This window comes from Lotus japonicus, chromosome 4, assembly GCF_012489685.1.
Source record: "Lotus japonicus ecotype B-129 chromosome 4, LjGifu_v1.2".
Lineage (NCBI taxonomy): Eukaryota > Viridiplantae > Streptophyta > Magnoliopsida > Fabales > Fabaceae > Lotus > Lotus japonicus.
Window position 1 is genome coordinate 6,472,903 of NC_080044.1, and position 26,679 is coordinate 6,499,581.

A 26,679-nucleotide genomic window follows, 5' to 3' on the forward strand; every position below is an offset into this window, starting at 1 on the left:
TGCTTCATGTTGACAGGGTAGTACTCTGAGACCATAATGGGTATAGATTCAGCAGTACCAATTTCATATGATTAACTTGCTTTATTGCAATTTCTTCATTTCAAAAGCTCGTTGTTGCTTTCGTTGTAAGTTTCTTTTTCCGAACCTTTTCTGTTGGCTGTTGCGATCGAAGCTTTTATTATCCAATGAGTCAAAGATTTCGGAACCTATTCCCTTCGTTGTTGCGATCAAAGCTTCAATATCTCGGTTCCGTTTTCTCATTCCAGGGGTGTTGCCTATTGATCTTCAGGTAATCGTTCTCATTGGCAAATTTAGTGACACATAAACCATTGCTGCTTCTCTGAATCCAAAGCCTATTTTTATGCTTTAGGGACCAGCTTCTCTTCTTCCTCAGATCAATACTGCCCGAAATCTCACCCTGGCCGATGAAGGTGTGGTGGAAAACACACGATTGGAGGTGCCTAAGAGTCTCTTCCATTTCAGCCTCAGGGTGGTTATGGTGCTTATGGAGTTAAGTCTCTCATAGATTTTCCTTCATTTTCTCTACTAATTATTCCACATTTCATTGCAGGGACAAGGAAGAGGGGAACAACAGTGGATGTACTATTATAGAGATAGAGAGAGTAAGACAACATTTCATGGCAAAGTTGCAATTAGTTCATACCCTAATTGAGGTAGAGAAAGAGTAGAAGATAGTTTTGATTTTTGAATGTACTATACTACTATGATTATTTATTGTAACTCTATCCTATGATAGCATGATGTGGTAATATCTTTATTTAAAATGAACTTATTTTTCTGTTGAGTATAATCTAATAAATGTATCTATTCTTTTGCATCCTCACTTCTTTAATTTTGTGAATATTGTGCAGAGTTGGTTTTGGAAAAGATGGGGTCCCAAGTTAAGGGGTTGAACAGTTTTTTTGTCATCCATTGTATTTCAAGTTAGGGGACCTTCATTTCAATTTGTATGTGCAGTAGAACTGTTGCCATAAACTCTCTACTTTTTAATTACCTTGGCAATGGGATCATTTAACTAATTTGATGGTGAAAGATCTAAATCTATAAATCCTGCTTTGATCCAGGTTGAAAGTGCGATTTTGTTTAGAAATTGCTGTGTTATTTGACTGATAATTGTTGCCATATGACTTGCTTTCAGGTGCCGGTGGGTAACGGCGTGCATAGCATCAACGAGAGTATGACTATAAGTAATTCTCCACCTTTGATCTCCACAGGTGAGTTGTCCTTCTCTTCTTTCTTTCTATGCTCCCCACTTCCTTTTCCTTGCTCTTTTTTGGCATTCGTTGTCATTAGTTTTTCTTTACCTTGGTATTCATTGTTTCTTTTTCATTCAATCTTTACTCATCCCTTTAATCTTACGGTATCCAATTGTTCACACCCTAAAATCACCCAACACACCTGTGGAATTAGGTTTGGTACTTTGTATTGCAATTTATATAGCTTTTAAATGCCATTTCTGAACCTCTATTTCAATTTTTGTATTGCACTACATATCAGAATTTATGATTATGAAATGATCGCTATTCTTACATGTTTTCCTTCAATGATGCTTGCATAAAATTTGTCTGGATTAGTTACTTTCCTTTGAGTTTTTTGTCTGGATTAGTTACTTTCATTGATCTCAATTTTGTCCATATGAATGGCCTCTTACTCAGAGGAAGCATTTGTTGAAATTGATGTGCCATGCCTACATGAAATTATGAATATGGCTTCAATGTTATCTTTGTTAGTCATCTTTGTTCTCCCATTACAGCCATCGACCCACCTCTATTTCATGTTGGTTTTTTTCATTAATGGCTTCAATTGATTAATAAGCCTGTGTTTGATTTGTGTTGTTTATCTATAAGTTAGTTGATTTTGCCATTTTCTTATCTTTTATGCAATTTGATCATCCGTATATTGAATTTTATTTGTTTCTAATAAACTTGAGCTTGTTGTATTGTATATGATCTCAATTTATGAGTAGCTCTGACCTAACCACCTTATTTAATTAAACCCTTACCATATGATGCACTCCAACTCTCTTTGTCACTGCCAATTTATGTGATTTAAGCTATGAAACTATGAACGGTGCTTTTGATAGCTACCAAGCCTTGCTCAGTTTTTTGTCTAATTCAGAATTTATTGTACAAACTTCAGGCTTGTATTAAAGATAGCATCCATGGATCCGCAGGGCCAGACAACTTATTTGCAACGACTTCAGAATGTGGAAAAGGTAAAATGTTAATAGCATTAAGAAGCAATGTTGCTGGAGTGACAGAACAATTCTGTTTGTGCAATGGAAGCTTGTGTGGGCAGGTAAGGATGTGAACAACTGATTTGAATTTGAATTTGAAATGGATTTGGGGAATCTGATTTTGCTGTTTAGTTTTGGGTAGATGGAAGTTGCTCATTTTTTCACTATAAATAGAGGTGCATCTGGTTTTTGTGTTGCAGTGAATTAAGTTGTGTGTTTTCTGGGTTTTTTAGTATCTTTCTTTGTTGGGTTGATTGTTTCCTGTTTTTCACTGAGAAACATACCATGCTGGTCAATATAGATTGAAAATTGAAGTTTTTAGTTACTTATTGTTATCTTTGTTGTGAGGATCCTTTTTTCTAATTCAGTTTTCATGTATATGAAATTATGCTTATTTAAATCTTGAAAAACACTTGCAGATAGTTTATATGCAAAGGAGGAATAGAAATTATATAGTATTTGATGATGATAGATCAGTTTCATGAACGTTTAAAGGAAAACCCTCTGGCATTCGCTCGGTAGATTTCTGTATCCGTTTTCATTCCGCAATCAAGGCTTCCGTTTCAATTCCACCCCCTCTTCAAACCCCCAGTCGTTTTGTTCCGGTATAAAGGTGAGTGATCGTTTCATTCGCTCTGTACATTCCCCTTTGGTCAGATTGTCTGCATCAGAGAGATCAGGTTTTGGAGCATTTTCTTTTCAGAGAAGCTTGGAAATTGGGTGTACAGAACATGAATCCTCAAGGACTGCAATGGGTAGCAGGGTAGGTGTGGTTTCTATCCTTTTTTTTCTCATGCAATCTTAAATTTCGGTTCTTATGTTTTTATCTTTATAACTTGCATTAAGACTAACGTTTCTAATCAAATAATCACGCCGTTTCCAATCGTTGCTTCAGCTAGTATTTTTTTACCTTCATCATAGGCATCGCTGAAGCCACCAGAAAGGTTCTCCGGACTCACATTCTTTCGTCTCGGCGATTTCATGAGAGATGTGTGAGATGGCTGAGTATGGCACGCGCAGCCCCTGCCTGCGGCGGAGAAAGGAACAACAGGGGAAAGAGTAATAGAGAGGAAGCATGAGAGACAAGTCCACGCAACTGAACAGACTCTCAAATTCTCTGATCTTGCTGCCCTCTAATACCAGGTTTCTTCAAATCCCTTTAGTGTTTGTTTGTCTTCTTCGATTTTAACTTAACTCTTGGTGCTTATCTTTTATAATTCCTATAATCTTCTTTTTGTTGCATTTGGATTCGAGGATTAGTTTTTTCTTTTTTTCATTTTCCTTTTACAATCAAGCAGGTTTTGGAGAATTTTTTCAAGCTCCGTAATGCAAGAAATATGTTTTTTTCAGAAACTATTATAAATTTTACCCAAGGTACTGCTCCTGTTCTTCCACCATACTTCCGTTTAGAGTTGGTGCAAACTGAAAAAATAAGTCACTTCTGATTTTTACCAATGTTATCTTCCTGGAGCACTTTTATATGTTCCTGATCAATTTCACATGTAATGGAAAAAAGGCATAGTTTTCTTGATTTTTATACTTTCAAATAATTTTGTTGTTTACATATTTCTTTTCTTAAGTAACTTCTTAACTGTTGCAAAATAGCTTAGAAGACCTATTCAACCTCTTGCATTTCATGGGGGCTGATCCTTGGTGTAGCTGGGCATGGTATGGCCAAAATAATTTTGATATTTTTCTTTATATTCAACCTGTGATACATTTGTATTTTAATTCTGTGTAGGTCACACAGGCTGACTCAAAAGCCTTATGAGAATGGTGATCTATGAATTTAGTTTGTTGTGCGTTTACTTATTAGTACATTATTATTTTCCCCATCCTCTGGTGTGACCCACATTGATGGAAAATTGTATGGCAACAGTCAACAGATATGAGCCAATTATATTCACATTGTAACCTTTTTGCTGGGCAGAGTCAATATGAACCCCAGTATAACAAATTTTCATTCTACTGTTGAATAAGGATTCAGTCCTTACTTATCATTTCCACAATTTCATCAACATTTCTGTCAAAATATGTACATGCTTGGATTTGCTTAACTCACTCCTAGATCTCTTTTTACAGACTCTACAGGTGAATTTTTAACATTGAGAGTGTGGAAAACCAGGGAGCCATGGTGCTTATTCATGCAGTATGGAGAGGATAGTTATTAGGTATCCATTTTTACTTCTTTTTGCCTCTTCGTTATGGGTTTTCATATCGTGACTCTTATTTGGTGGGTATATATATCTTCTACACATTTTATTTCAGGCGGTGTCATTCATCACCGTCATCACCTTCATTGCTGGGAACCAAAGGGTTAGCTCTCTCTTTACCCACTTGGGTTGTTCATGTCTCCAGTGTCGCTGAATGGCCAAACTCCTCCCTCATCTCATCCCAACCATTTAGATTATCATTCATTCTTCTTAATTGACATGCAAATTTTACATGTGTGGTGTCAATAGCTGATCTGAATATGTTGTTCTTTTTATATGGAAATAAGTTGTCTATGTAGTAGAATTTTGTTATAGAAGTGGGTGTGACTTGGTCAATATGGTAAAGGCAAATACTAATGTCATATCATTTTTTTGTCTGATATGTTAGATTGTTGCTAGGACCCTGAAAAGATGAATGAGGGCCATAACCAAGAGGGGGGTATAATGGCTGATTTGAGTACCAAATGCAGAGCTAATTGGTAAAAATATAAAGATAGAGAACATTCTGATGGATGATAGTCTCTGCAAAAGTTAGTGGATGGCATCAAAGGTTTGACATATTCTCATAAATTTGTGCCACAAGTAGAGGAGCTAAAATATGAGGTATCCATGGCATTTTACTCTCAGTTAGATATCTCTAAATTAAGTACTTATAAACCATAGATATTGATCTTCCATAATTATATGATTTAGCCCCATTTAATATGACATGGTCAAAGACAATGGTTTTTCCTATGGTTAATTTCCTTTTTATCATGTTAGTTGGAGAGGTTTTTCAGAAGCTGCATCACCAACACTAAGTGGCACAACCGATCCTTCTCTCAGGGGAACTTGCACATACAAATCATTGAAGACTGCAGTTCAGATCACCATCAATTGTCTCAGCAATGTTTCCAGTAATCACCCTTCAATAGCAAGAGAATATCATGGTTGCGAAAAAAGTGGGTTGATCTTCTGTGCTTAAACACTGGTGGTGCGTGCATAGAAGAATGGATGATGCTGAGGCCATGGAGTAGACACTTGATCACTTGGACACTGCACAGAAAGAGTTTCACAACTGATTTTTTATTTTGCCCAAGTTGATATTTCTTTATTTTAAACTATATTCATATAAATGATCAGATTTTATGTCTTGGAGAAATTACTGACATAACTTCAGTTTCTGTTGTTTATCACTCTCATTTCTATTTTTTTTGTTACATGCCTTTTTTTTTGTTACAAACACTCTCATTTTTGAGCATGCTAATTAGTTTCCAGTGAAATTGTTAAATCCTATGAGTAATAATAATGTGATATGTACTCCATTATTAAAGAAAGTTGCTAAAAATAAATCTAAGTTTTTTCTTTTGATACATCGGAATTGAACAAAACAAAAACAAAAACTAAAGCACTCCTAACTTATCTAGAAGTACAAAGACTTCAAGTTCCTGGTCTGGAGAGTCAACAAACTGAGTTCCTTTCCACCTGCTTCTTGCACCTTGATTGGCCATCCAATCTGCAGCACCATTAATCTCCCTTGGTATCCAGCAAAGTTCCACTCGCCAGCACCTATCAACCAGCCCATAAATCTCCTGAAGGATCCCCGCTTGAGCATGATGGGAAGTCTGGGCACGCTTTTGCACTATATCAATTAGATCCTTACCACTACACTACATGATACTTTATTAATATTACTATGGCTTATCAAAAAAAAAAAAATAATCCTTACAATCCGACTCACAGACAATCTGACGAGCTCCCTTTCTCCAATCTAAATTTTTTCTGTACACTGCCATAGTCATTATCAAAGTAGAAAATACCCCACAAAATTCTCACTGGTGGGTTATAAAATTAGGGCTTAAATACTCTAGGGGTCCCTGAAATTGTACCCCGTATCAAAATAAGTCCCTGAAATTTTTTTTTCCGATTCCGAATCCCTGGAATTGTTTTTTTAATCAGAATAAGTCCCTACGCCGGAGAAGACGGTGGTTGACGACGGCGGTCATGGCGGCGCTACGACCAGGGTGTTGGGCCGGCTTCGTCTCGTCCTCAGAACTCAGTGGTGGTGGTCTCGTGGGCTGGGTCGTCACAGTTGAAGAGAAAAGGTCAGTCGCAAGTTGATTTCTTCTCGCCGGAATTTATGGAGCTTCTCGGTTTCTTCGTTTTAGCTTTGTTTCTTGCGATTTCTTCGCCCAGATCAGATATATGAAGGTCTAGGAGTGTTTTAAACATGTTATTTCATGGTTTGTGGAAACAATGAGGAGGCAACCACTGTCTTCTCCGGCGTAGGGACTTATTTTGATCAAACAAATTTTTCTAGGGACCCGGAATCGGAAAATAAAAATTCAGGGACTTATTTTGATACGGGGTACAATTTCAGGGACCTACAGAGTATTTAAGCCTAAAATTAATCAAATCAATGGGTTATAAAATTAACCAAATATCTTACAGTCGTGCCGGGGGACTAGTGCACTAAGTGGTATCCTAATTAAACATATAATTAAGTACTAGCAAGTTACAGTTATGGAATCTTAAAAAATTCTTTTCATTTTTTTCTTATTCCATCAACAAAATAAATTTTGTATGAAATTAATTAATTTATGTACATAATATTGGAGAAAAGAAAAAGAAGAATGTTGGTTTTATATCTCAATGTATATGAAGCTCTGACAGCACTTGCACCCAAAGTTTGTCCTTCTCATTCAGCATACTATGAACTAGCTTTCCCAACAAAGCTTCATTATTCCGCCGCGCACTTCTTATCCCAAGTCCGCCCTTGGATTTCGGTTTAATCAGATCATTCCAAGCTACCAAGTGCCATCCTCTAGTGTTACCTCCCTTCCCCCAAATGCAGCTACGAACCAACCTGTCCACATGCTCACTCTACTTCGTTTCACCATTCATCGTTTTCGTCTTGCACAAGTTTCGTGTGCTCTCTGATTCCTCTACATTCCTGATTGCAATCTGGTAACCACTTCATTTCACCGTTTCTTGTTTTCTTCTTGCATAAGTTTCTTTGTTCAACGTAACTCTTCTTCTAATCGCTACTTGTTTCTCTCCGTCGCCGGAACCGGAAGATCCGAAGATGTTTTACTCTCACCAGCTTCTCGCTCCAAAAGCACCACTCGGCCAAATCTGGTAACTACTTCCTCGTTTTCGTCTTGCTTGTGTTGAAATTTGCTCAGAGTTTGATTTTGAACAGAGTTTGATTTTGCTCAGAGTTTGATTTTGCTCAGAGTTTGAAATTTTTGAACTCATCACAACGTGCTCTACTTGCTTGTGTTCTATTTGATTTCAAATTCTGCTCACTATGCATGTCTGTGTCTCTCTTTCTGCAATGCATCGATCTGTGCTTGTCTCTACTTCAAATTGTTAAATGATTCGATGAACTGATGATTCAATTCTGAACTTCAATTTTGCTCAGAGTTTGAAATTTTTGAACTCATCACAACGTGTTCTACTTGCTTCTGTTCTATTTGATTTGAAATTCTGCACACCTGTGTCTCTCTGTAGTAACAATTTGGAATGTGGAACTTCAAATTGTTGAATGATTCGATGAACTGATGATTGTGTTACTCTTGGTTTTTCTATGTCTAAAACCGTAAAAAAACACGACACACCAATTGTGTTTGTGTGTCTCTGTTTCTGCAATGCATGATCTGTAGTAACAATTTAGAATTCTGAACGTTGAATGATTCGATGAACTAATGATTCAACTGCATTTTAATTAATCGTTGTTTAGTTTGTGAACACTTTTCACAATTTCATTCTCGTTCTCCGAATCGGTGATTCTGTTTTTTTCAATGAACTAATGATTCTGTTTCTGCAATGCATGTTTCTGCAATGCACACGCTTTTTTTTTCTTTTGAACTCTGAGTTTTCTTTTTGAATGATTACGTATTTCACTCTGTGACTCTGTACTTGAAATGCGGAAGTTCAATTGTTGAATGATTCTGATTATTCAACAGCATTTTAATTAATGTTGTTTAGTTTACGAACGCTTTTTCCATTGGTGATTCTGGATTTTCACTTTTTTCAGGACGAGGTTCGTGATCACTCTGTGCGCCTTTGCGATTCTTGCAAGCTCTGATCTCGCTTCGGACAGGGCGAGCCTGGTGGCGTTTCGCAACGCAGTAGGGGGGCGGACCGTTCGCTGGAATATGACGAATCCCAGGCCGTGCTCATGGCAAGGTGTGGTCTGCACCAACGGGAGGGTCACAGCGCTGCACTTGCCCCGTATGGGACTCTCCGGGAAGCTTCCGGCGGGTTTGGGGAACCTGACGAAGCTTCAAACGCTTTCCCTCCGGTTCAACGCTCTGACAGGACCAATTCCCGTTGATCTGGGGAACCTAGCTCATTTGGACACTCTCACCTTGGAGCACAACGGGTTCACCGGCTCAGTCCCTGACTTCAGTGCTCCCCCTCTGACTCACTTCAACGTGTCGTATAATCACTTAAATGGGTCAATTCCAAAAAGATTTTGGCGTTTGGACAAAAGCGCTTTTGAGGGAAATTTGCTCTGCGGTGTTCCCCTGCAACCTTGCCCTGGTAGCAACAATGGCAGCAAGGACAAAACAAGGAAGAGTGGGAAATTGTCTAAGCTCATACTGATACTGGGTATTGTGATTGTTTCTTTGTTTGGCGCGTTGATTCTGCTCCTTTTGTTCTGCTTGGGTAGAAAAACAAGGCAGAGTGGTGATTCCTCTAATGCTGAAGCTTCAGAGCACGTTGAGGCTATTGGGGATGGTGGCAGCGCCGTGAGTGATTCAGCATCAGCATCACCAAGGATGGAGAATATTTTGGTGTTTTTTGGGAATACTGAGATTGGGAGTACTTTAAGTTTTGATGAGTTGATGGATGGTACTGCTGTTGCTTTGGGGATAGGAACGTTTGGAATCACTTATCGTATGATGAGGAGGAGCCTGGTGATGAAGGTGTTGGAAAGTGTTAAAGTGACGAAGAGGCAATTCAGGAAGAAGATGGAGGAGTTGGGGAACCTGGATCATCACAATTTGTTACCACTTAGAGGCTATTGTTTCAAGGGCGATATAAAGATGGTTTTGTATGATTATCAAAGTGCAATGGGAAGCTTATATGCTCTGTTACATGGTGAGTACTCATTTTTTGTTTGTTTGTTTGTCAATTTTGGACACTAGTGTTGCTCTCTTTTCATGTGTGGTACTACTTTTTTAATGTATCAAGTGAATGATTGGGGATGTTCCACTGTCTGCTATCAGTGTTGTTATGTGTTGGCATGAAAAATGATATATTTTTTTAGCATTGAAAAATGATATATGAATGACACCAATTTATGTACATTCTTGCACACTGATGCATTATTCTTTCCTTAATTGAATTATTTTTTTCTATTATTTCTTTAATTATACATCTTTCTATGTTCAGAAGAAGGAAGAGTTCCAGTCAACTGGGAAAGGAGGTGTTTCATAGCCCTTGGTGCTGCGGAGGGGGTTGCATACTTACATTCACTGGGTCCAACCTCCTGCCATGGCAACATCAAGTCCACCAACATCTTGCTCACAGTGGAATATCAATCTCTGATATCTGAATTCGGCCTTGCCCATCTTGCTTTGCCAATCGCTCTCCCGAAGCTTGTCCCCAGCTACTGCGCCCCAGAGGCCTTCGTCGGCAACAAAATGTCCCAGAAAGCTGATGTTTACAGCTTTGGGATAATCCTCTTGGAGCTCCTAACAAGGAAGATTCCTGCTTCTTCTACACGAGAAGGGATTGACCTCCTATATTGGGTCCAAGTTCAATCTAAGCGAAAACACTCAATTCTTCGACATGCAGCTTCTCCAGGAGCAGAATGTTGCTGATGATATGTTGAAGTTTTTGCACCTAGCTTTTGAATGCACTGCTGAAGACCCTGACATGAGGCCTCCTATGGAGATGGTGGCAAAGCGGATTGAGGAACTATATCTGAAGATATTGGTTTAGAGTTGCTGTTGTTAGTTTTTCATTGAAGGATTTGATATGATATGATGGTGATTTGAGTTTGGTAGGGTACTAATCGATTTGACTCACGGTTTTCTCTGAAGTCTGAACTTTAATTTTGCTCAGAGCTTGAAATGTTTGAACTTTGAACTCATCATCTTGCTCGTTATCTCTTTGATTTCAAATTCTGGTCACCATGCATGCCTGTGTCTCTTTCTGCAAACGGTGAGAGAGAGCGCTAGTCTCTGTAGTAACGATTTGGAATGCGGAAGTTGAATGATTCGACGAGCTTGATGATAGAATTTAATTAATCGTTGTGCAGTTTGTTAACGCTTTTCACATTTTCATTCTCTTTCTCCGAATCGGTGATTCTGGATTTTCACCTTTTTTTCAACTTTGCGTTTTCCTGTTGGATGTAGCATTTAAGTCATGTTGAATCAGTGGTACCAAGAAAGCTTTGTCACTTAGAAAACATTTTTCTATATGGAAATGGAAAGGAATAGGAACCAATCAATCAATAAATTTAGTTGCGGGATGCTATACTAGAAGAAACTTTTGTTCATGATCAAAACAATGGCATTGATTGCTTTGATCTGCCACAGAAATTAAGGTCTTTCATGATTTAACTAGTTACCCCTCATCAACAGATTTAAAGCAGTGGTGGATCATATTAGCCTCTTGTCTTACATGGGAGGGAATTATAGTATTTTGGGTCTAAGCATTGTTAGAGGAGTTTCTCCCAAATAGAAAATTATTAAAATCCTTGCTGATAAGGTTGAGATTATCTATGCTTTTTTCTATTTGTTGTAGCGACTTGATGCTGTAGATGATCCCTACATTATTAATGGAGCAAGACAAGAAGAAGATCCATCCCAACATCTCCATCAAGGTATTCATCCCTGAATTTGCTAATCAAATACATGTGCATTCTAAGGGTCCCTTCACTAACTCCTATCATTCTCAGCTGATGTGGAGAACATTACCTTATTTGACCGCTTTGAATCATCCCATACTAATGCGGAACCATACGATTGCTTCGAGAGGTATTTTGTTTTTATCATCCATTAACATACTCATGTTCTTTCTAGCAACAGTTCAATCAATTCTTTCAATTTTGAAATTTTGTATTATGTATGTCAGAACTCAGAATTGAGACAGTTATAAATATTTCTGTGGCCTCATATCAATCAACTATCAATCCTGTTAGCTTTTTTGAATCCTAAGGATTTAATTTTGTTATTATTATTATTATTATTATTATTATTATTATTATTATTATTATTATTATTTCTCATTGTGAATGTTGTGGTCAGGTTTCATATCGAAGGAGATGAGGAAACGCGGGTAAATGTAACTTCAGGAGATTACACTGAAATCCCAGCCACGCTTATGCCCTCCCCGCCACATGAAGATGACCAAAAGAGAGGTGAAGAGGATATAATCACTTAACTGCTTTGCTTATGAACACTAGGATTCTAAATAAAGCAGTTTTTAAAGAGTGGGATGAAAACTATTTTTTTGTTTTCTTTCTAAATAGTTCAAATGAGTGATTTCTGTTCTGTCACTGATATTCTAAATTAGACTCTTCCAGGACATTGTTAATCAATAAATTTCAAATATTTGATGCTTACAATAATTAAAAATTGTCAACACAAGAAAAAAAAGTTTACTGCTCACTGACATATAATTATCCTGCAGATGATATAATTCAGGACCAACATCAAGAACCCACAGTCATTCAGCAAAATGAAGTCATGGAAGTTAGAAAGGTACTATAACTCTTTAGCAGTACAATGACCATCATGATGTAGACAAAGAAAATGACCAAACATTGAATGCAATGCAACAGGAACACATATGGAGAGGGCCAACTAAAAGGAAAAGAGGACAGCCAGTGGCAAACGCAATGGATAATGAGCAAACCATCATTCCTGTTCATTTACACCAGCATTGGCTTCAAATGCATCTGATATTGTCTCACGAAGAGGAAGAAAGAAAAAGGTTATCCCTTGATATTCATCCTGCATCTAACCATCCATGTAATTTTGAATGAGATACATATAAGAAATGAGAATATGAGTCAGTTCACTTATATTGTTTTTGTTTATCCCATTTCTATCCAATGTAGGTATTCAACCCTCAAATTTAAGTTTCTAACTCCAGACTAAATGTTTTTACAATTAAAGCTTCTAAATGATATTTTGTGAGCAAAATGATTTTGATGGAATGGTAAATGGATAGCTTAATGTCATGAAATTACTTTTATATACTTACACAATACAATACTGCTTCTCTCTGTTGTAGCAAACTGATATCATGTCTTCAACAAAGATACCTGACAAATGAAGCTGCCACCCGTTGTGCTAGCGTGTAATTTATTTACGGCTGAAAATAAAGAAATATATTATCCAGCTCCTCTTCTTGACTTATGGATTAAGAGCACTCAACCACCCCATAATTCTCCCTCAGGTCAGTATAGAGTTTCTCTCTCATTTGGGGGGTGATTTAAATTAGTATTAGTCAATATTGAGAACCTACTCAACCCCTACAAGGAGAAGATTAAGCCGAGGTAACAAACATCCTCATTTTATGCAGAAAGGAATCCAACACACTATCCTCCAGAGCCATCATTTTCATCACCTCCAGCAGGACCTAATGAAGATCTCATGGTATATGTCAGTCTCAACCATCAATCTTTTTTATAAGTTTTCCTTATTGTAGGAGGATAATGTGACTTATTTGTGATAAAATGTCCAAATGTGAAGCCTTATGAAGACTTCGACACTAGGCTAGACAGACAGTTTTTGGTACCTCCAACAGAGAAGCTGCAGAACAATGGTCAAGATACTGAAATTCTCATGGATGAACTCAGGACTAACCTTGACCACGGCTTGAGAGTACCTGAAGCTACTCCCCAAGTCTGGTCAGGGAAATCTGGTATTGGCTCCTTTCACTTCTCTAAAATGATTGAAGCTTATGATTAGGTTTAAGAGAAAAAGCTATATAATTGTTACTTCAAATGAAATTCTAGGAGGAGACAGCATACACTCCTTTCCAGGATCAGTATCTGAACATGGTCTTTCGTCGAATTCAGGCGGTGATAAAGGAAGGTAATACAATTTGCCTCTTACCAAATCAGTTAAATGACAAACAGAAACCATGTAAACAGCTTGTTTCAGCTTTCAAGGAATGACATAAGAATTTGTTCTTGTTAAACAATTTGTGGTTGATTGATGCTTCAGAAATATTTACAGGATCTCAAAGAAAAGACATTCATCATCTGGAAATGGCAGTGCAGGCCTTAAGCCAGTGGCTGAGAATGCAAAATTCAAGTTAGCTAGGGTGTCTGAAGTTGGTGATCCTACACCTGATCAAGGTATATATTACTTGTGTAAGGTTTCCATATAATAATGGAAAGAGCCTAGCTATAGTGTTATGCTCTATTCTTGATCTATTTAGCATATATGTTGGCTTCATACGTTTCTTTTCAGAGCTACTTGTGGAAACAGGACCCACACAAACACAAGCAAACATCGATCATCCTAATGAGAAGATAGGGGATTCAATCCAAGCGTATGAAACTCTTTGAGTCGAGAAAATTATTAATCACCATTTTAATAGCAATTTTTTGTAATAATAACGCACACTTCCTGCTTTTGAATGTGAGCAGGCACATGAAAGCACATTTCAGCACACCTGGAGCTCCTGCTGGAATGACCAGGAAATCAGCAGCGCAGTTATTCTATCACACTCTTGGTATTTATTCATAGTCCTCAAATTTACCTTTTACATTAGAAATATTTTTTATCACTAATTAACATATCATAACATCCCAAGCTCCAATATCTGTTCTAAGTTTAACTCTGTTGTGCTTAGTGCTTGTTACCGGCGATGCGCTGAGAGGTGAGCAAAAAGAGCCCTATGGGGACATTCTCATCTCTAGAGGGTAAAAAATGTGATTAAGGTTTGGTTTTCCTCCTCAGTTATGGCGTTTCTGAAAATTTGCTTCCTCTCATTTGAAGTCTTGAACCTAAAGAGCATTGCTTATGTAGTTTCTTTTCCTTAACAGCAGGTGGCATTGAACGTTTTATTTAGTAAACGATAGCAAGCCCTCATATGCAATCATGAGTTGCAATGTGATAATCCTTCTAAAGTGGTTTGCTTATCCGTTTCATTAGTCTTTGTAAATTGTAATGTCAATTTTAAATTGTTTACAAAAGTTTTTGTAAACGGACTTAGACGTCTCTTGGATGATTTTATATTTTTATTGGTCTTCTGCATAGTAGCTTCATTCGGGTACAATGCATTGTTGACAATGCTATCTTGACCCAAAAATTGTTTACTCAATAAATATTTATAAATATTGACATTTGGTGACATCTGAATTTTACTTTTGCATGGTTTTTATTTGTATTTTTCAATTTCATGAAGAAAACAACCACACACCTTATAAAAGAAGGAATAATATTTACTTCACACTCCAAAAAAGTGTGAATTGAACTACAAAGAAGAGAGAGATACGAAGAAAGAAAAAAAAAGAAACTAAGAGATATGATTGAAAAAAGAAGAAAAAAAATAAAACATGAAAGAAGTAGAGGTGTGAATGAATCAAAATTGTAAAAGATATATTACGGAACACTCACGGCCAGGGCCCAGGGGCACTAAGACACTAGCACATCATATATAGAAACTTCCTAATTTTCTTTTTCGTTGGTGGACTTCAAAGTTCAAAGTCCATTTTTGCGTGGGCCAAGGACCAAGCCTATACCACAAAACTGGACTCAAGAAGAAACCAATTTGGAGTGCATACATTACAATGTCATGAACATGGTCAAAAGTCAAAACCCTGTTAGTTCAGGGTCTAAGTGTATGTTTAGATTCCACTTGAGTACAAAGTTTTCCATTACTTTTTATCTTGCATGTTACTATCTGTCTGCATCAAAGGATATCTAAACATAATCAACAGAGGTAATTTTTCTGATAATCACATATTAATGTATACATTCTACAGACTCCACACATCAATTTGAACAGTAACAAAGTTCATTTTAACACACAAAAATGTCAGCAGCAATTAATATACTAATTTTCCCTCATATATAACAAGAAACTTCTGTGTTCTGTCAAGATCAGTGCTCAAAATTGCTGCATTAGATCCACAAACAACTATACAATTTGAACCCAGAAGACAGTAACTTGAGAAAAAAAAATTAACAAAATCAATGTGTACAGAGACATGAGCACTCAAACAGGTAAAAATCAATATAAAAATCAAGTGGTGTTAAATACTTTAAAGTTGTTCTTGTGATAACTATTAAATAAAAACTCCTCAACTTCTCCTCTGCTATGTCAATTAAAAGGGCTAAGATTCATAAGGATACACATCCGCATAGCTAGATTAGAAATCCAAAATTTACACAAGGATGTACAACAACATACAGAGGCAAAAAGTTAATGTCCTCCAAAAAGGACCAAAACCAAAAGATACATTATATGAAGTACTAAATACAAATGCAGTCATCTAGAAATAAATAACTTTCATAGCTACTAACGAGAATAAAAATTACATAAATAAAAGTTCACAGACCAAAACCACAAGATACATTATATGTAGTTCTTTATATATAAGAAAGAAAAAAACAAATGCAGTCATCTAGGAACATGAATAATTTGAAGATCACAGGTTGCAGAGCTCCTTGGGCATGAGTCCAATTCTTTTCTCATTTGAAGAATTCTCTTATTACGCATGCCAGGCCAACTGAAAATTGTCAAAGCACATAACAATGTTGCATTTTGCATAACAAACTTGGCAAATGTAACCTGACGTTTTGAGCCTGTACAATTTTTAAGACAGCATGTCCTGAGCTGTGAAGAAAAGCATTTAGGAACAACATTTGTGCTTGGCCAAACCTCTATAGAGAGGTCACATAGGTTTTGAAGGACAACTGTTTGCAGTTGAGGGCAATGATGGAGCATATCAAGCACAAATTTCCAATCAACTTGGCCTCCGAATTTGAGCTCCATGTGAATTAAATTGGGAAATAGAGGAGTGTCTAACTGCAAGAGTTATAAAGAGAAGTGATCAGAAAACATATAACAAACTAAAATCATTCATTCATTCTCCTTTTCCAAATACAACATACCTTGTCTAAGCCCAGAATCAGATTAATAGAATAATAATAATATCCTGGAAAATATTTTGTCATCTTCGCGAGAGAAATATTTGCTCTGACACACTTTGATAAACTGGTAGTAACTTTGCCCTTATATGAAGGGTCAAGATGATAATGATAAATAGATATATCCTTTGCCTGAAAATCTTCAAGAGACGCAGCACACCCATTAAGAAGCTCGATAAAATGTTGTCTCTTGAAAAAATGGATTCTGTTCAAATCCAGAACTTTGAGTGAGGGAAGGTGAACAACAAGAGAAGAAAATGCATCAGTAACAGTTGCATTACACAACTTAAGAACAACAAGAGTTGTGATTGTGAAAACGGTGCAGGGCACGTTGGTTCCAAGGGGGACAGAGATTTCGAGGTTGTGAACTTTGAGGTCTCTTGCAGCTTTTAACCATGTCTGGGAAATTGGGGACACGAGAATGAGACAAAGCGTTTTGATGGGTTGGTGAATTCCTCGGCCGAGAATGGCGGCGTTTACGAGTTGTATGAAGGAATAAGACGATCGCCACCGTCCAAGAAATCTATCCTCGCTAATGTCGAGATTGGGGAGTGAATACCTGAGGGATCTCCACCTCTTCGACACGAGACTTGCGGCGAAAACATCTTCAATTGGAAGAAATGAGAGAATGTGACAGAGAAGTTCATCTGGCAAATCACTAATCCTAGTAGCCGCCGCCAACCAAAACTGCTTCTTCATCTTCAGAAAAATGGAAGAGAGCCCTCCTCCCATTATCGCCGCCGCACCACAGCCGTGCCGGGCTGCGCTGTCAAGGTGTGGATTTCTTTTGGCTTTCATCTTATCTAATAGCCAGCCTGAAACGTACACGTTATAAAGAAAGACAAGAGGCAGATATGATATGATAGGAACAAGCAAATATATATGAATAACATACCTAAGCAGCGTAGAGAGGAGGGTCGTACAAGCCGTCGCCGGTGGAGAGAGGAGGTCGCCGAGATGAACAGTGTCAGCGGGAGGAGGAGGGTTACGATGTTCAGCCAAGGAGAAAGTTAGGGTTCAAAATCCTTTCTCTGATAGTACGTACGTACTGTGTAGTAGTGTTAGGGGTTTGGGGGTTTCTATTTTTTAATTAGTAGCCATGAACCGTCCACAATTATGGTTGCCACCCCTTGTTTTGATCGGTTATAGTAGATTAACACATCTTTTTTTTAAAAAAAATTATTATATGTTAAATATTTTTTAAAAAATATGTATTGACCTTATAACATGTCAATATAAATGATGTAAAATTACACCACTTAAAAAGTGGTGCATATTAGGGGTCACCTTTTTTTAATTTACTATTTAATAACTACGAGTTCAATCTTGGTTCAACTTCGGTTTTAAAAACCTTGGTTCACAATGCAGAATCCTGTCTAGGGTTTCACAGGGTTGAATTGAATTTGTATCTAAGCTTAAATGTTTTAAGCCCCAAACTATTTGAAGATTAATCAAATTGGGTCTTCTAAATTGTTTTTATCAAATTAAGTGTCTTATTTTTTTTTCAAATTAGGTCCAAATGACTATTCAGTGGGTATGTGTCACTGATTTTGCACAATCAGCCCTGACACGTTTATTTTATTATTATTTTAAATTAAATTAAATTTAAAAAACATAACACCCCAAAAAAAATTATCATTATCTTGTCAATGGAACTATATCATCTATATAACTATATTTATATGTATATCTATATTTATTCCAGCTATGAACATTATGAGAGGGGGTAGTACCCAAAGTGTAGAGAGATTACACTGGAGAGAGAGTGTTAGAGAGAGAGAGAGTAACTGAATTTCATGTGTTATTTCTCTAATTAGCCAAGAGTCCCTCACAATTGGTAACCGTCACATATTTATAGGTATAGGGGCTGGGCCCGTGCGCTGGCTAATCCTAAGTGGCCCGGTTGGGCCGTGCGGCCAAGGCCCAGTATGAAGGCCAAGTGACCGCCGAAGGGCGGGTAACCCCTGGGTGTCGCCCCTATAGGGGCTCGCCCAGTCCACCAGTCCACAAGACACTGGGGTCGAGACACGAGAGTCAGGTGTGTCTTTAAGAACGAAATAACCTAATTCTAATTTTGCTTTCAAGTCATTTGCTAAATCAAGGTCACCAACATGGCGTTCAAACACTTAGGGAAAAACGGCCAACATGGCGCTTAAGTATGCTAAGAAAGTGGCCAACATGGCGCTCAAAGTGCGCCCAGGGCGAACGCCCTTGGAATCCCAAGTCCACGAGTCCACAGGTCCACAAGTCCACATGTCCACAAGTCCTCAAGCCACGCTTTAGGCGGGTCAGTTTCCTTGCCAAAATGTCGATCATAATGTGCTTGCTTCGTCGAGCACCGCGACACGTTGCAAAAGGGCGAGACCACGCACCCCTTCAAATCTCAACTGCTATTTCTCGAAACGTCACCCCACGTCCCATTAAATGTCAAATCATGTGTGGTAACTTCCCTCATTGACCCGCTTGTTGTTCCCAAGGTAATCATTTGCTTCCGTAATTATGGGTCACGTTTCCCCACCTTCTCCACGCAACCCCCACGTGCTCCATGTTAACCGTCACCCTGTGCCTATAAAAACCCTGCTTCCCCATCATTTTCCCTTTCTGAAACCCCTCTTCACCTCCTTAATCTCTTCAAGTAAATCTCCGGCGAACTCTTGCTCCAGCACCGTCGCTATTCATCCTTTCCTCTACCTTTTGTTCACTTCTCATTCCAGTGAGTCCTCCTTTCTTTCCTCTTGTGCATTGTTGTGTTCCTTTCAAATTTCAAATCTCTGTTTTTCCTTACTTAATTCACCAAGCTCCCGTGACTCTTACCACCGTCGGACTCCTCTGCTACCGGCGATTTCCGTTTAGACGTTTCAGAGGTCGAAGCCTTCCGGCTTAAGACCTTTGAAACCCACTCCTCTGTTATCAAATAGGCTCCCCCTCAGTCAGCCATCGACCAAGCCTCCGTGTATACTTATTCCGACGCGGTGGTTGACCTCATTGCTGAGGTCGATGGGTTGTGTTACGAGGAGAACCTCAACTCGAAACTCTGCGCAGCGCCTTGCAAAGAAGGTGACCGCCCTTGGTTCCATAAGGAAGACGGCGACATAGCTCGCTACCACTTCTTTTTCGTCTATGAGTACCTTTTTACCGAGTTGGGAATCAAATTCCCATTCTCGCCTTTATTTTACTCCATCCTTGCCGACATCAACACAGCCCCCAACCAACTGCATCCAAACGCTTGGGCGTTCATGCGCTGTTTCGAGATCCTGTGCGACGCCATCCAAATAACCCTGTCGCCCGTCCACTTCTTCTACCTATATGATGTGGATGCAGAGTCTCTGAAAGCCAAGGGGTGGATTTCCCTAAAGGCTTGCCCCGACCGTAAGTGCCTCAACCCCTTCAAGAGCAACACCAAAACTGGCTTCGCCCGCAGATACCTCAGGGTGGCGGTTCACCACGCCTACCTGAAACTTTTCACTTTGAGGGACGAGACCGTCCGCTTCCCCCTCTATTGGACGGAGAAAACAAACGGCATTGTCGATCCCCCAGATGATTCTCTAACTGCCAAAGATAAAAACATCATCAGCTTCTTCGCCCAACTTCCCGTCCTTGATTGCTCCAAAGTAATTGAGGGCGCCAAGCACTCAAAACCCGCAAATACCTAGGTCGCTACCCCTTGAGCCATGCATTTTAACGTCCTTCGCCGACATTTTCATTTTTCCACTATCTTTCCTCATTATGTTACTAACGCCCCATTGTGTTTGATTGTTTATGCAGAAGATATGAAATTCACAAACGCCGAGCTCCTGAAAGCTGCGGAAAGAAGAGTCGCCCGGTTTCCCCCAACCTTCAACACTGAGGGCCTGAAAAAGAAAGGCGAAGGGGACCAGGCTCCCCAGAAAAAGAAGCGCAATGAACGGGAAGGTGACAACGGAGGAAACCAGGCCTCGCAAGAAGAAAATGACCAGGGCCACTCCGTCCGACCCTGGTGAAACTGCTCGCCAAGAGGAGAAAACCCCAAGTCCTCTCCTCGCCAATCCGAAGAGGCCACCACTCATACATCTACTCAGCATCACCAACTCCACCGCCTACTCATCATGCGACCAACTCACCAGCCCACTAAGACCAGCTACCAACGCCGAAAACCAACACCACCCCTAACCCCTCTCAACAAGGGGTAGGATCTCAAGAGAAAAGTACCCCAGCTGGGGGCGAAAAAGAAGGCTTTTCGGACCGCCCCCAGGTTCTTCGTCATGTCGCCGACCCTGTTGACTTCTTGCTCTCTGGTATCAACAGCGAGTATCTTGAGAGCGAGATTTTCAACAAAGGGGTCAATGAGGCGGGCCAAGAGTGCATGGCGTCGCTTCTTCATGTCGGCTGAATTTTTGCACACGCCTTCAAGAAGTATGGGGCCGCCGTCGCCGACGCCGAGAAGCTCAAGGCAGAGAATGTCGAGCTCCAACTTTCCAATTCTCAATGGAACGTGAGGTTTGACAAGCTGCTAACAAGCGCGGCCAAGGAGAAAATTGAGCTGGAGAATAAGCTCAACACGATGGGCATTCATATCGGTGAGGTCCAAGTTGACTTGGCCAATCGAGTTGCGGAAATTGCCGAGCTCGATGGAGCGCTGAAGGAGCATGAGGAGAATGCCATGCATGCGCAACAATACCTGGCCGCCAAGGATGAAGTTCTCGCCTCTAAGGAGTCAGAACTTAACTCCTTAAGGACAGAGCTTGAGGCGAAGGAGAAAGAGCTTGCTGAAGAGAAAAAGAAAGCCATCGAGGCTAGGGAGCCTGCCGTGGATGCCGCCTACGCGCATCGCGAGGAAGGGTTCTACCTCGCCAAGTACCAGGCCCAGTACTTGTTCCCCCAATAATGACTTCAGCCCGATCGGAATGCTGAAGGAAATTATTGACGATGGGCTGGTCGGGCCAGAGGACCCGTTGAGGATTGATCCTAACCTCTAGGTTTTCAACAATGAAGAAGAAAGGGGTGAAAACAATGAAGAAAACCAATAGGCTTAAGCTTTACCATTCCCTTTGTTATTTGCTTATTTAGCTTTTTCTTCCGCCTCGCTCACTCGCCCTCAGTGGCCTTTGTGTAATCGCCATGTAGTTGACTTTTGTTCGCCCACGGGCCTTTTAATGTTAGTGACTTTTGTTCGCCTCTTTACGCTATTTTTACGCTATTGACTGTTGCTCGCCCATGGGGCTTTTTCTCAACGCCTTTTTCATTTATTTTCAAGTAACAATGCACTTAACTTTAAGTAACAATGTTCTCGACTTCCACCTTATTCATTCGCCGACCTTATAACTTGCGCTATTATTTCATGCGTCAAAGTGTTAACTGAATTACATTTAACGACTTAATGTGTGCATTTTAACTAGGACTTTATGCTTTGTTTATCCTTGCCAAGGCTTTATGCATTTCCCACAAAGAGGAAATGGCCTCGTCTTGAGGACTTTGCACGCACGAGGCTTACAATGCTTGGGTCCCAAGAGTTTTTCCTAGTTAGAGGTGTTGGCCCTATTCTTGGGGAGACTTAGTTGGATAAGAAGCTTATCCCACACATCATCAACGGATCCAGCGATTGCGTCGGGCTTTCCGGGAAGATTCCCAGACGTCAATGATCGTAATGGAATCGCCACCTTCAGGGATCTAACCAGCCCCTTTGGGGATCAAGCTTGTCCCACCTAGCAATCGCCGTATTTCAGCATTTTCAATTGGTGATTTCAATCGTAGGAATATTTCTGAGAATACCCTTTTATATATGATCTCGCAAATACATGCTTTGAAATTTACATTTTCCGACGCCTCGTTAAAAAACTCCACATTGGGAGAAAAAGAGTGCGCCCTTTATTCATTTTCTTTGGAGAATTCTTTGGAGGACAAATTCTTTGGAGAACAAAATCTTTTGGAGAACAAATTCCCTTCGCCCCTCGCACTTCCTCCCTGATAGCCATCTTCGCTGCTCCCTTACTGTAATAATAGCGCAGATGTGCCATTCGAGGACCGCGGTACCCGCCTTCCATCCAATTCTTCCAGGTGATAAGCTCCATTTCCCATAACCGTTATAACTCGATAAGGGCCTTCCTAATTTGGACTCAACTTGTTCCCGGCAACTCCAGATCGCCATTTAAGGACCATATCCCCCACCTGCATCGTCCTTGGGCGAACCTTTGAATCATATTTCGCTGTCGCCCGCTATTTCATCGCCGCTTCTCGCACATGCACTTCCTCGCGTGTTTCTGATAATAGGTCCAGCTTCATCGCCATATTAGCCTGATTCTCGCCTTCCAGGTGCGGCGCAGTTTGCTAGGAAAAGTTATCGATCTCAACGGGGAGCATGGCGTCCGCCCCATGTGTCATTCTGAAGGGCGTTTCTCGCGTGCTTGACTGCTCCGTTGTGTTGTAGGACCACAAGACCACTGGAAGTTCATCTAACCAAGCCCCGTTGGCCTCCTTCAACCGCCGTTTTAACCCTCGAAGAATCACTTTGTTCGCAGACTCAACCTGCCCATTCGTCTGCGGATGCTCAACCGAAGCAAACCTCATTTGGATTCCCATTTCATCACAAAATTCCTTCGTCTGCTTGCTCGTGAATTGGGTTCCATTGTCTGACACTATTTCCCGTGGGACCCCAAACCTGCAAACAATCCGCCGCCAGTGAAAGTTCACAATTTTAGCAGACGTTATCTTGGCGAGCGGCTTCGCCTAAATCCACTTTGTAAAATAATCCACCGCCACCAAAATGAATTTCATTTGAGATCTGGCGACTGGGAAAGGCCCAACTAAATCCACACCCCACATGGCGAACGGTCAAGGGGCACTTATGGTAACTAGCTCCCCCGGTGGTGCTTTTGGCAAATCTGCAAAAACTTGGCACTTCTCACGCTTCTTAACAAACTCCATGCAATCCTTCCTTAGTGTCAGCCAATAGAAACCAGCCCTCAAAACTTTAAAAGCTAGGGACCTGCCTCTAATATGGCTGGCGCAAACTCCCTCATGGATCTCCGACATGACCGCCTCATATTTCTCTGGCGGCAGGCATCTCAAGAGAGGCGATGAAAATCCTCGTCGAAGAAAATCTCCGTTCGTCAAAGTGTAATGGCTTGTCTCTCCCCTTTGTTCCTTCGTGTACTGCTCAACTTTAGCTGGATGCCCGGCAGGATGTCCAGGATGGGCCCCATCCAGGTAGCCCCTCTATTCACACAATCCACCAGCTCGCCCTCAATGCTTGGGTACACCAAAGTCTCCTGAATCACACTTCCATTGTTACCGAGTTTGCGCGTGCTCGCTAGTTTGGCTAGTACTCCCGCCCGCTGATTCTGTGTCCGCGGAACATATTCTACCACCACCTCTAGGAAGCGACTCATCAAATACCTTACGCGCTCCAAATATTTGATTAGGATAGGTTCCTTCACCTAAAAAGCTCTTGTTACTTGGCCTTCTACCAACAGTGAATCTGTCTGGATGAGCAAGCTCTCAATCTTCACCTCAATCGCCAACTTTAATCCAGCGATCAGTGCCTCATACTCCGCCTGGTTGTTCGTAGCCTTGAACTCAAACTTCAAAAATTACTCCAAGGTTAACTCTTCCGGCCCTTCCAATGTAACTCCAGCGCCACTGCCGTTTGTATTGGAAGATCCATCTATGACTGGGTGTTCACTTTCTCGCCCGAGTTAGGAGTCAACTCGGCTACAAAGTCCGCCAAAGACTGCGCACTCATCTTACCACGCTTGTCATACTGCAACCCGTACTCCGATAATTCAACTGACCAAGCGACCAACCTCCCTGACAAGTCCGGCTTTTGCAAAACTTGCCTTAGGGGAAGGTCAGTTCATACCTTCACCGAAAAGCTCTGGAAATAGGGCCTTAATCGCCGGGCAGTCACCAAACCTGCCAACGCCGCCTTCTCAAATTTTTGGTATCTAACTTCAGCGCCCTGTAAAGTGTGATTGACAAAGTAGACTATCTTCAGCTCGCAATCTATTTCCTGCAAAATAACTGAGCTTATCGCATTTTCACTTATGGCAAAATATAACTGGAGAGGATGCCCCTATATGGGCTTTGACAATACGGGCGGGGAAGATAAGAGCTCCTTCAGGCGAGCAAAAGCTTCCTCGCACTCCGTCGTCCATTCAAATATTGCATTCTTCCTGAGAAACCTGAAGAACGGTGTTGATCTGTTGCCTGAATGTGGGAGAAACCTTGACAAAGCCGCAATGCATCCCGTTAGGCGTTGTACCTCCTTTGCATTAGCGGGACTTTTCATCTGTTGGATCGCGCTGCACTTGTCGGGGTTTATCTCAATTCCACGTGAAGTGATCATGAAACCGAGGAATTTTTCGCCCTAGATCCCAAAGGAGCATTTCTCCGGGTTAAGCCGCATATTGTGTTTCCTAATTTCACCGAACGCCTCCGCCAAGTCCTGGTGATGATCAATCCCCAACACAGATTTTACAATCTGATTGGCGAAGACCCTATCCATCAACCTCTAATAAGTCGCGCCGGCGTTCTTTAGTCCAAATGGCATGGTGCGATAACAATAATTGACCCTGGCAGTCATGAAGGCTGTCTTGTCCTCATCCGAAGGGTGCATACGAATTTGGTGATATCCGGAGTAAGCATCCATCAAGCTGAGTAACTCGTTTCCCGAAGCGCCATCTACCAATTTGTCAATGCTAGGAAGAGGATAAGAGTCCTTTGGGCACGCCTTATTCAAATATGTATAATTAACGCACATTCGCCACTTTCCATTTGCTTTTTTGACCATCACCACGTTTGCTAACCATGTAGGATATTTGACCTCTTCGATGAACTCAGCCGCCAGCAACGTGTCAACCTCTTGCTGCGCCGCCTCCCCTTCTCGCCACCCATGCATCGACGTAGCTGTGAAACCGGCTTAACACTAGGATTCAAGGCGAGCCTGTGACAAATGAAATCTGGGTCGATACCTGGCATATCTTTACAGCTCCATGCAAAAAGATCCAAGTTTTCACCCAACAGCCTTGCCAAGCGAGTTTCCTGCTCGTCAGTAAGTTTAGTTCCTATTTGAAAAATCCTCTCGCCAAACTTCAGTGTCTTAGTTTCCTCAATTGGCGTGGGCCTGTTCAAGCGCCCTGTAACGCCCCGACTTTCAGGGGTCACAGTTAAAAACCTGCTAAAATAAATATGCAAAGTTTTCCAAAAGGATTTATAAACACGGGTATATTTTTTCTTTTCAAATGTATTTTCAAAACATGTCATGCCTACTCCCAACTGTAAATAAATCTACATCAAGCCTTGAACAAGTCAAGTACCTGAAGGCGAGAACGAAAGAACACAACCTAAAAAAAACCTAACAATAAAACCAGATTGCACAAGGAACCTATTATGCAATGACACCATAACTCCGACATACTCCCTACGACTCCCACATCAAGGGACCGCAAGAAAGCAATGCATCGGAACCTATCCGAAACCTCAATTATAAATTCCTAAAGTCATTATGCAAGCTTAAACCAATAACGGTAAGCTTTCTAACCCAAGGCTCTAGCCTTAAACCCGACTCTATTCTTCAAGTCTTTCACAAATCTTCAAGTTATCATCTCCGACTCGTACAAAGGTCAAGCTTCATCGAGGATTCTCCATCGCCTAATAGCGTTAAGCGCCAAAACAACAAGTAGAAAAACAGAAAGGGTTAACTCCATACAATTACCACATATAAAAGAGAAAGCATGCTATTCAAATTTAAGTGCATGACATGGCAAATAAGCTAGCAACTTATCTCAAGATAGATGACAACATATATCAATAAAACCAACGATACAGATTTAAATCAGATAACAACAACCTCAACAATAATAACATATATTAGATATCAAAAACCTCAACTATATAACATATAATCAGATATCAAAAACCTCAACTATATAACATATAATCAGATATCAACAACCTCGACAATATACCATCAAATCATATATCAACAACCTCAACTATATAACATATAATCAGATATCAACAAGATCAACAACAACATAGATTCAAATCATATCTCAACAAGATCAACAACAACATAGATTTAACAAAGATATCAACAACTCCACGTAGGTTAACTCAGATATCA

General features: G+C 40.3%; 3 protein-coding genes and 1 long non-coding RNA gene across 31 annotated transcripts; 3 read left to right on the forward strand and 1 right to left on the reverse strand.

Moving 5' to 3' along the window:
* LOC130711299 (uncharacterized) lies at positions 1-5,645 on the forward strand. 26 transcript variants are annotated; one of them, XR_009010661.1, is made up of 15 exons: positions 2-289; positions 371-457; positions 572-674; positions 1,160-1,235; positions 2,161-2,319; positions 2,677-2,870; positions 2,961-3,020; positions 3,179-3,400; positions 3,556-3,631; positions 3,863-3,925; positions 3,999-4,033; positions 4,340-4,428; positions 4,526-4,573; positions 4,859-5,073; positions 5,233-5,645. It is a non-coding gene; the product is annotated as an uncharacterized LOC130711299 (long non-coding RNA). The 26 variants fall into 26 exon arrangements; XR_009010660.1 differs by having other exon boundaries at positions 3,556-3,925; XR_009010654.1 differs by having other exon boundaries at positions 3,999-4,428.
* A 2,964-nt stretch (positions 5,646-8,609) lies between these two features.
* Positions 8,610-9,562, forward strand: LOC130712189 (probable inactive receptor kinase At5g16590). The gene is made up of 2 exons (XM_057562027.1): positions 8,610-9,374; positions 9,527-9,562. The coding sequence occupies exons 1-2, from the start codon at positions 8,610-8,612 to the stop codon at positions 9,560-9,562; spliced, it is 801 nt and encodes a 266-aa protein (XP_057418010.1).
* Positions 9,563-10,400: 838 nt separating this feature from the next.
* Positions 10,401-14,780, forward strand: LOC130715179 (sister chromatid cohesion 1 protein 1-like). 2 transcript variants are annotated; one of them, XM_057565250.1, is made up of 14 exons: positions 10,401-11,290; positions 11,366-11,444; positions 11,715-11,827; positions 12,100-12,170; positions 12,251-12,402; positions 12,706-12,870; positions 12,997-13,070; positions 13,167-13,338; positions 13,433-13,511; positions 13,644-13,777; positions 13,893-13,974; positions 14,072-14,157; positions 14,278-14,365; positions 14,471-14,780. In XM_057565250.1, exons 6-13 carry the CDS (start codon positions 12,744-12,746, stop codon positions 14,349-14,351), a joined length of 828 nt encoding a protein of 275 aa, XP_057421233.1. In that variant the 5' UTR covers positions 10,401-11,290; positions 11,366-11,444; positions 11,715-11,827; positions 12,100-12,170; positions 12,251-12,402; positions 12,706-12,743; the 3' UTR covers positions 14,352-14,365; positions 14,471-14,780. The 2 variants fall into 2 exon arrangements, with proteins under 2 accessions (XP_057421233.1, XP_057421234.1); XM_057565251.1 differs by having other exon boundaries at positions 13,656-13,777.
* A 1,056-nt stretch (positions 14,781-15,836) lies between these two features.
* LOC130714210 (F-box/FBD/LRR-repeat protein At5g56420-like) lies at positions 15,837-17,685 on the reverse strand. 2 transcript variants are annotated; one of them, XM_057564099.1, is made up of 3 exons: positions 17,476-17,685; positions 16,545-17,395; positions 15,837-16,458 (listed from the first exon to the last, which is right to left on the reverse strand). In XM_057564099.1, the coding sequence occupies exons 2-3, from the start codon at positions 17,376-17,378 to the stop codon at positions 16,051-16,053; spliced, it is 1,242 nt and encodes a 413-aa protein (XP_057420082.1). In that variant the 5' UTR covers positions 17,379-17,395; positions 17,476-17,685; the 3' UTR covers positions 15,837-16,050. The 2 variants fall into 2 exon arrangements, with proteins under 2 accessions (XP_057420082.1, XP_057420083.1); XM_057564100.1 differs by having other exon boundaries at positions 16,545-17,685.
* Between the last annotated feature and the right edge of the window lie 8,994 nt (positions 17,686-26,679).

Excerpts from the sequence above, each read along its gene's own strand:
- LOC130712189 (XM_057562027.1), top strand. The coding sequence starts at position 8,610 with ATGACGAATCCCAGGCCGTGCTCATGGCAAGGTGTGGTCTGCACCAAC. Across the intron at positions 9,375-9,526 it reads GTATGATGAGGAGGAGCCTG|TGCAATGGGAAGCTTATATG; the intron begins GTGATGAAGGTG and ends TGATTATCAAAG.
- LOC130715179 (XM_057565250.1), top strand. The coding sequence starts at position 12,744 with ATGAAGCTGCCACCCGTTGTGCTAGCGTGTAATTTATTTACGGCTGAA. Across the intron at positions 13,339-13,432 it reads AGTCTGGTCAGGGAAATCTG|GAGGAGACAGCATACACTCC; the intron begins GTATTGGCTCCT and ends ATGAAATTCTAG. Across the intron at positions 13,975-14,071 it reads ATAGGGGATTCAATCCAAGC|GCACATGAAAGCACATTTCA; the intron begins GTATGAAACTCT and ends GAATGTGAGCAG.
- LOC130714210 (XM_057564099.1), bottom strand. The coding sequence starts at position 17,378 with ATGAAAGCCAAAAGAAATCCACACCTTGACAGCGCAGCCCGGCACGGC. Across the intron at positions 16,459-16,544 it reads TGATTCTGGGCTTAGACAAG|TTAGACACTCCTCTATTTCC; the intron begins GTATGTTGTATT and ends TAACTCTTGCAG.